This window comes from Myotis davidii, unplaced genomic scaffold (assembly GCF_000327345.1).
Source record: "Myotis davidii unplaced genomic scaffold, ASM32734v1 scaffold198, whole genome shotgun sequence".
Classification (NCBI taxonomy): Eukaryota; Metazoa; Chordata; class Mammalia; order Chiroptera; family Vespertilionidae; genus Myotis; species Myotis davidii.
This window is the reverse complement of record NW_006291485.1, coordinates 405,510-414,556: the sequence shown is the minus strand read 5'-3', so window position 1 is coordinate 414,556 and position 9,047 is coordinate 405,510. Positions and strand designations below refer to the sequence as shown.

Here is a 9,047-nt window from a genome sequence, read left to right as displayed (position 1 = left end):
CGCCTGATTGCCCCCCAACTGCTCCCCACAGCTGGCCTGATTGCCTCTGCCTCAGCCCCTGCTACCATGCCTTTGTCCGGAAGGACGTCCAGAAGATGTCCGGAAGATGTCTGGTCTAATTACCATATTACCCTTTTATTAGTAGAGATACCTTAGGAATGAATTCATCTTTTAACTTTTATATTTGTATAAATATATTGTACAAATAAAAAGTACAGAAAGTATATGGCTTGATGAGTTTTCATAAAATTAATACACCCTTGTCACCAGCACCCAGGAAAGAAATAAAACATTAGCCCCAGGCTGGTGTGGCTCAGTTGGTTGAGTGTTGTCCCATCCAGTGAGAGGTCAATGGTTCAATTCCTGGTCAGGGCACATGCCTGGGTTTTGAGCTTGATCCCCAGTAGGGAGCATGCAAGAGGCAGCCGATCAATGTTTCTCTCTCTCTCACCAATGTTTCTCTATCCCTCTCCCTTCCTCTCTCTCTAGAATCAATAAAAACTATTAAGAATAAATAAATAAATAAAACATTATCAGCACCAGTTACCACACTTAGCCCTCTAAGACTACCATCTGGACCAGCCGTGGGCAAACTACGGCCCGTGGGCCGGATCCGGCCCGTTTGAAACGAATAAAACTAAAAAAATAAAAGACCGTACCCTTTTATGTTTACTTTGAATTTATATTAGTTCACACAAACACTCCATTCATGCTTTTGTTCCACCCTCCGGTCCAGTTTAAGAACCCATTGTGGCCCTCGAGTCAAAAAGTTTGCCCACCCCTGATCTGGACTCTAACCTTATAGATTACTTCTGCTTATTTTGTACTTCATGTAAATGGAATCATGTAGGCACACTCTTTTTTATCTGACTCTTTTCCCTCAAGATTATATTAATGAAAATTATAAATATGAAGTTGTAGATAGTTTTATTCTCTTTGCCATATGATATTCCATTGTATGAATATACTTCAACCTCTTTTTCCATTCTGCTTCTTTTTTCTTCTTCTTCTTTTCCTCTGAGTGAGATGAAAAGGCATTGGGAGAATTTGACCAGCAAAGTGATGTTAGCTGACGTATATTTTTAAAACCTCCTCTGGCTATTATATGAATAGATCAAGAAGGCCAAGATTATTGTACAAAGACTACTTATGGAAGCTATTAGAAAATCCAGGAGAAAGATAATGGTGGCTTAAACTAAGGTAGTATTGGTAGAAGTGGTAAAAAGTGGTCAAATTCTGGGACTATTTTGATGGTAGATTCAACAGGTTTTCCTGATGGATTGAATGAGAGGCATGAGAGAGAAGTTAAGGATGACTCAGGTTTCTGGCCAAAGCAAACTGGAAGTATGGTTTGCTCTTAAATGGAAGAGGGATGATGGCTGTGGGGGTTGGGAAATCAGGTACTCAATTTGGGATATTTTAATTTTAAATGTTCATTGATATCCAAATAGATGTGGAATAGGCAGCTGGATATACAAACTCAGAGTTCAAGGAAGAGGTCCAGGTTGAATATATATATATATATATATTTACATCAGGTAGATGGTATTTTTCATACCATTGGACTTAATATGATCATGGAGAAAGAGCATAAATGGAAGGAGCCAGAGTCCTGGGTATTCTGATGTTAAAGGTCAGGTTGGTGAGAAGGACCCAGCAATCAGAGATGGATAATGCATCTCCATTAAAGAAGAAAATCAAGAGAGTGTGGAGTCCTAAAGGCCAAGAGGTTATCAAGTTTTATTTACTTTTTAAAATTTTTATTTGATTCGCAGAGAGTGAGGAAGGGAGGGAGAGAGGGAGAGAGAGAAACATCAATTTGTTGTGCCACTTATTTATACATTCATTGGTTGATTCTTGTATGTGCCCTGACCAGGAATTGAACCTACAACCTTGGCATATTAGGATGATGCTCTAACCAACTGTCCCACCCAGCCATGGCAGGATATCAGGTTTTAAATGAAGAGTGTTATCAACTGTGTCAAACGCAGCTGATAGGTCAAGTAAAATGAAAATATCTAACGTTGAGTTCCCATTAGATATAGCAACACAAAAAGGTCATTGGTAACCTTGATGAGACAAGTTTCTGGAGTGTGGAGGTGAATGTTTGATTAGAGTATGTTCTAGAAAGAATGGGAGGAAAGGGTTGGAAGACTATGTATAGTATAGCTCTGGAGGCCAGTAGCCCAGATCAAGGTATCCACAGGGTTCGTTTCTTCTGAGGCCTCTCTTCTTGGCATTAGATGGCCATCTGCGCCCTGTGTCCTCACAGCCGGTCCTCTGTGTGTGTCTGTTTGCTAAAGACACCAGTCAGATTGGATTAGGGCCAAACCATGACCTCATTTTGCCCTAATCACCTCTTTAAAGACCCTATTTCTAAGGACAGTCACATTCTGAGGTCCTGGGGATTACAACTTCAACACGAATTTAAAGGGGAGGGAGCACAATTCAGCCCAGAGAGGGGCATTTGAGTATTTTACCAGTGTGGGGCTCTTAGGAGTAATGCTGCCACGAACATTTTTGTACATGTTTTAGTGAACACATGTAGACATTTCCATTTCCTGCAATGTATGTGTCCAGGAATGAAGTTGCTGAATCACAAGGAATGCATATTCAGATTTAGTAAATGCTGCCAAAAGCTTTTCCAAGTGATTGTACCAACTGTCAGTCCCTGGACAATTTACTTTTACAGTGGGTGCCACTCATGGAAGAAGACTATAAGAAACACGCCGAAGATTCTGGAATCAGCCTCCCTGAGAATTTCTCTGTTAGTCAGATCTTTGGCAAGGCCATTTCAGCAAGGAAGATCAACCAACCCATGCTTCAGGCGGTTCTCGCTCTCAGAAAGAAGGGTAAGGATCCAATACTGGCCGTTTTCTGACCCAACCACACCAGAACCCTTGGTAGAGGGTACATCTAAATGTGTTTTGAGGTCACAAATCGTCTGGGCCTTGATGGAAAACTGTCCTTAAAACATAGTCCCAAAGTAAGTTATACCAAATGGCAAAAAGCAGCACTATCAGAATGGCTGGGAAAATGAAAGAATTGAATTTAATAAAGTGACTTTTGCCAGAGACTGCCTTGTGAGCAAAATTCTCTCCTTCTGGTGACATTAGTAATGACCTGAATGACCCAACCTCTTATCACAGTGATGATATAAGGCCTTTTAAACAACTATGATATTTTTTTCAACCTCTGGTTGTCACAGGATGAGCTATGAGTTGGGTGATCTGGATTCAGATGGTGTCAAATGGTCTAGAGTAGACCATGGTCTGCAAACTGCGGCTCGCGAGCCACATGCGGCTCTTTGGCCCCTTGAGCGTGGCTCTTCCTAAGCCTTAGAGTACCCTTATTAAGTTAATAACAATGTACCTACCTATATAGTTTAAGTTTAAAAATTTTGGCTCTCAAAAGAAATTTCAATCATTGTACTGTTGATATTTGGCTCTGTTGACTAATAAGTTTGCCGACCACTGGTCTAAGACATGAGATCATGTTCATTCAATGGCGATTTATTTAATGTCAGAGCCCAAATCTTCATGAGCGTATTTGAAATCATTCCCCCCACTTATCAGTAGACTTGCCTGACTGGCTAAGCCATCCCATTTTTCTCACTCATATCATGTGGGAAGTGTCACACCATCGACTCAGCTGTGTCTCGTCTCCAGTATCTTGGGGTTCTTGCTCCATCTGGTTAGGCAGAGAAAGCCCGGGGGCACTGCTGTCTCTTTTTGCATTTTGAAATGGGAATCAGTCTCTGAAAGCCAAAGCAGGTGTTTTGAAATGCAGTTGAGCAGATTTTGCAGTAACACAGACTGGAAGGTGTACTGGAGGGACAGTCCGGGGGAAGATGCAGCATCTCCATCTGGGCTTCTGAAAGCCCTTAATAAACACAATGGGTTCACTCTCGTGTCCCCGTGTCAGGAGGTGCTTAAGGGTGAAGATGATTCTTTCCCAGTGTCAGAAGATTGATGTAAGTGAGTAGAACCCTACTTGGCTCCAGGCAGAGCTTCTCGGAACAAAGTTCTATAGCTGGTCCATTCACTGGTGACTTCTTGCTCAGGGTTTACAACCTGCATCCTCACCAACAACTGGCTGGATGACAGCACCCAGAGGAGCAGCCTGGCCCAGCTGATGTGTGAACTGAGACCACACTTTGACTTCCTGATAGAGTCATGTCGGATTGGAATGGCCAAGCCTGATCCTCAGATCTACAAATTTATGTTGGACACTTTGAAGGCCAGCCCCAATGAGGTACATAGTAGATGCTTCCTTTCATTGGGAAAGAATGTTCTAGAGATATTGCCAAAAAGAAAAATGGAGGAGTGAGCAGGTTGGGGTTATCTGGAGCCTGGCAGGAAGGTGTAGGTCCAGTGGCAGGTTCTACTTCTCTCAGGCCAGGTCTTAGTTCTAAAGGACTTTTTACCCATCTTTTCTAGAAAGTTCTACCAAAGATAAGCATCTGACCCCTCTCTGTGGCTTTTATAGGACCTTGATCAAAATAGGTATTGAAAACTTCTAGACCAGCTGCCTCAGTTTACCTGTAAAAACAGGTCAACCCTGAGAGATTTTCCCAAAGCCACAGGCTAGTCAGGGTCACCCCACCAAAGGGTGAACAGGAATGGGTTCCAATATTGCAACAGTCTTCCAAGCACCCTTGCACCCCTTAATCCTGACCTATTCTAAAATAATTTTTGCATTGTATTCCCCTACTCTAATTTTCAAAAAGGTGATTGGACCAAGATTAAATTCCTTTCCCTGACATTTCTGACTCTTTCTTATTGGCCCCACCTAACCTACACCTGATCCAATGAAACCCTGAGCTCCATCATTGGGAATTCTTATCAGGCTCAATGAAACCAGGAAGGTCTTTCTCTAAAACTTTGCTTCTGCTCTCCTCAGTTTCTGGGTTAAGCATTATAACAATGCTCTAAATTTTTGTATGCACATAAGTAAATGTATTTTCATTTAGGTCTTTGGGGTTGAAGGAGCTGCTTACAAGTCCAGGCTTGCTCTAATCCAAGATTATAAATAAAAGCACCCATGCTTTCTTCTACTGTTCTAAGAACCTCTTACTCCTTTATTTTTATTAAAATTTATACCTTTGATCCATTCAAAATTTATTTTGAAGTAAGATATGGAGTATCCACTTTTCCCCTCAAACTGGTAAAATCCTATATAATAAAAGGTTAATATGCAAATTGACCAAACAGAGGAACGAACAGTCATTATGACATGCACTGACCACCAGAGGGCAGATGTTCAATGCAGGAGCTCCCCCACAGAAGCCAGAAGCCGGGCCCATGGCTGGCGGGCACATCAGCAGTGGCAGGAGCCTCTCTTGCTTCTGCCTCTGCGGCAGCACTAAGGACATCCCCTGATGGGTCCCGGAGCGTGAGAGGGTGCAGGCTGGGCTAAGGGACCCCCACCCCCAATGCACAAATGTTGTGCACCGGGCCTCTAGTAGCTAAATAATCTTTAAATAATCTTTTTCTTCATCGATTAGACATGACACTTTCATTAGAAGCTAAACTGTAATTTGTATTTGGATCTATTCCTAGACTCTCTTCTATCTCCTTGATTATTATTTTTTGGTTCATTTCTTTATTAGTACCAAACTTTACTTTTTAACCTTTTATAGCTTTGTTTTCTTATCTGCATGTATTACAGTTCTTTTCCAGACATACTTTCTTGTCAATTCATATGTGTTGATCTTTCTAGATGAATTTTAATGTCATTTTGATAGTTTATATTCTTCCTTAATCTTCTCACAGCTTCAAAATTCAGGCTGAAATCAGTAGGTGTATGTGGGAACACATATATCTGTGTGTTTATGTGATTCTTCTGTAATTAAATGTTTTTAATTTTAAGAGTAAAGTTACATGGAGAGAAAAATCATTCTTTATCTCATTATTGTAAAACTAGTGACCTGTCGCGAGAAATTGTGCGAGACCCGGGACCCCTCCCCCTTGCACCATGGGACTGCCCAAGTCCAGGAGTCCCACCCCGCGTGGCTGGTGCACCGTGGGATGGCCCTGAGTCCTGGAGTGCTACCCCAATGCCCTGCCTCTGGGTCGCGCGGAGCAGCTGCCGGCCCTGCCACCACTGTGCATGCTCCCATCTTGTGACGGTGTTATGGTGTGAGGGTCAATTTGCATATTGCTTCTTTATTGCATAGGATAGTCACTATTTACAAATTAATGTATTTATTTCGGTGTTGTCTCTCATGCATGAAGTTCACTTTGGTTGAAGTGATGCTAGTGTCCATGCTATTTGGATTCAGGTTGTTTTCTTGGATGACATCGGGGCCAATCTGAAGCCAGCCCGTGATTTAGGAATGGTCACCATCCTCGTCCGCGACAGTGACATGGCCCTGCAAGAGCTGGAGAAAGTCACCGGGGTGCAGGTAACTGCACATCTGTGCTGAGTGGGATATCCTGTGTCTTGTCTCTGTTTAGGTACATGAGACAAAACAAGTCAGAGAAGTACTGTGGAGGCAGTTCATTGCTCCAGACATGGTTTCCAGGTAGCCCTCCTGGGTGGAAGTTCATTACCCATTGTGCAAGCATCATGGAGTCATTGAAGAACACCTTGTTGCTTTCTCTGCAGTCAATGGACAGAGAAACGATGCTCTGAGAGCAAGAATCTGTACTAGTCAGAGTCAGGGGAACCAAGACAAGAGTGGGGCTTTCAAAGCCACCCCGTTTTACTCTTTCGAGTGAATATTGAAAATCTAGCTGCTAGGTCTGCCCCAGTGGGGGTAGGGAACCCAGCCCTTACCTTGTGTGCCAGGTCATGCCGCTGGCAGTCAGGTGTAGTTGTTGGGTTCCTCCTGGTTTATGCCCTCATGCCAGTCTGAAGGAAGGCTTTTATGTAAAATCTGTCCCTCACACTGAGGACAGGGTGTCCTTAATCACCCCCTGGGGGCTGCCTGGCCATTAGCCTGCTCTGCCAAAGCTGAGGAACCTTTTGCTCTTTTGACTTTACCTAAGATCACCCATCCCACCAAGTTCAGGAGTGACAGTGACACAAACTTTTAGCATAGCTCAGTGCTTTGCTCAGGGTTGTCAGTGTAATGGGAGAGGAGGGAGGAGGGAGCCCATGGATTTCAAAGGCGTCACAACCATTTTCTTAAAGGGAATTGTGTCATTTCCTCGGGCTACCACAAAGCAGCACGGACTGGGTCTGAAACAACAGTCTCACTAGGAGGCTGAAAGTCCAAGATTGAGGTGTTGGCAGGTTGGTTTCTTCTGAGGCCTCTCTCCTGGGCTTGTGGATGGCTGCTCTCTTGCTGTCTTCACACGGTCTTCCCCTGTGTGTGTCCTAATCTTCTCTACTTATAAGGACACCAGTTAAATGGTATTCTTACTCCCCTGGGTCCACCCAGGGACCTCATTTAACCTTAATCACCTCTTTAAAGACCTTCTTCCCAAATACAGTCATATTCTGAGGCCCTGAGGGTTAGGATTTCAACAGAAGGAGACACAATTTAGCTCAGAACAATTGCCTTTTTGTCTTTAACAAATAAATAAAAATGTATAGCTAATGACTTCATAACCTTAAAGCATCTGGCACAAGCGTATTGAGTCCTACAAGCTTGGAAGTCTCACCCAGTAGAGCAGAAAACGGCCAGACTTGGGACCAGAGCATCCACCGGTTTGTCCCACTTACGAGGTTTGCCCCCTCATCACATCTGAGCCACAGATTCCTGTTTTGTAAAATTGGGAAAGGAAGGCATGTCTCGCCCATTTTCTCCTCAGGGGGGTGGGGAAGATACAAGGAAAAATGGAAATCAGTCCCTTCTGAACAGAGACATGCCTCTTATCTCTCAGGAAGGCTGTGGGACTCAGTCATGAACAGGCTTGTAAATTGTACAAACACATGGGAGAACCATTAGAGTAGGAAACCCCCACCCTTTCCACCGTGGAAGCAGTGGGGGCATCACTGGTGAGTGACCTAGGAAGCTGGGAACACATCAAAAGAAGGTCCCCAAGGGACACTGGCCCTAGTGGTCCATGTCTTGACTCCTCTGGCCAGACAAGGCTCATTGCCATCAGAGGGCACCACACTGCCCACCCCCTACCCCATCCCCACTGCCATGCCCCAGGTCCTCTCTAGACACCACAGAGGTGGAGCACTCACCCTGTGTCCCCCTCTGAGAACACCTATGCGGACTCTCCCATGTTTAAAAGGGAGGTGGATTCCACAATTTATTTCTCCCATTTTAGAGGTGAGAATACTGCATGGCCGTGGAGTGCTTCTTCCTCAGGTTGCATCTTTGGGACTAAAGATGAGAAATCGAGCAGCAGAAGTCACTAACATGCTGCTCCATTCACGTACATGTGCTCATTGTCCTTTGTCATCTCTGTCTCCAGGAAACTGACACCAATAAGTTATAGAAGCCCCAAGAACACTTTGTTCAGGAATTTACCTGAATACTGTAAAAAGATGGGTTATCTGAACCCCTAGGACTCCAGAGGACAGAAAGCAGCGTGCAGGCAGAAGACAATCAGCTGAATTGTATCCATATGTTGAAACCCTAAGCCCCAGGACCTCAGAATGTGACTGTACTTATAGATGGAGCCTTTAAATATGTTTATTTCCATTGGTTTTTTATTTTATAGAGAGAGGAAAGGAGGGGGAGAGAGAGAGACATCAATGTGAAAGAGAAATCTCGATCAGCTGCCTTCTGCATGCCCCACACTGGGGATCAAGCCCACAACCTGGGGATGTGTCCTGTGTGGGAATTGAACTGATGACCTTTTGGTGCATGGGATGACCCTCAACCAATGGAGCCACACCAGCCATAGACGGGGTCTTTAAAGAATGAATTAAGGTGAAATGAGGTAATTAAGGTGAACCCTAATCCAGTATGGCTCTTATCCTTATAAGAAGAGGAAATTAGGACAGACACACACACAGGGAAGGCCATGTGAGAACACAGCAAGCAGGTAGCCATCTACAAGCTAAGGAGAGAGGCCGGGAGGAACCAACCCTGTCAACACCTTGATTTAGGATTTCTAGCTTCAAAAATGGTGAGAAAATAA

At 43.9% G+C, this 9,047-nt stretch overlaps 1 protein-coding gene across 3 annotated transcripts in view; it reads left to right on the top strand.

Annotated features, from left to right (window-relative positions):
• EPHX2 (epoxide hydrolase 2) overlaps nt 1-9,047 on the top strand; it is a 67,036-nt gene that overhangs the window by 19,685 nt on the left and 38,304 nt on the right. For all 3 annotated transcript variants that reach the window (XM_015564610.1, XM_006764762.2, XM_015564609.1), the window contains exons 3-5: nt 2,693-2,852; nt 4,064-4,254; nt 6,284-6,406. In XM_015564610.1, the coding sequence (XP_015420096.1) occupies nt 2,693-2,852; nt 4,064-4,254; nt 6,284-6,406 (474 nt within the window). The remainder of the gene's footprint in view (nt 1-2,692; nt 2,853-4,063; nt 4,255-6,283; nt 6,407-9,047) is intronic.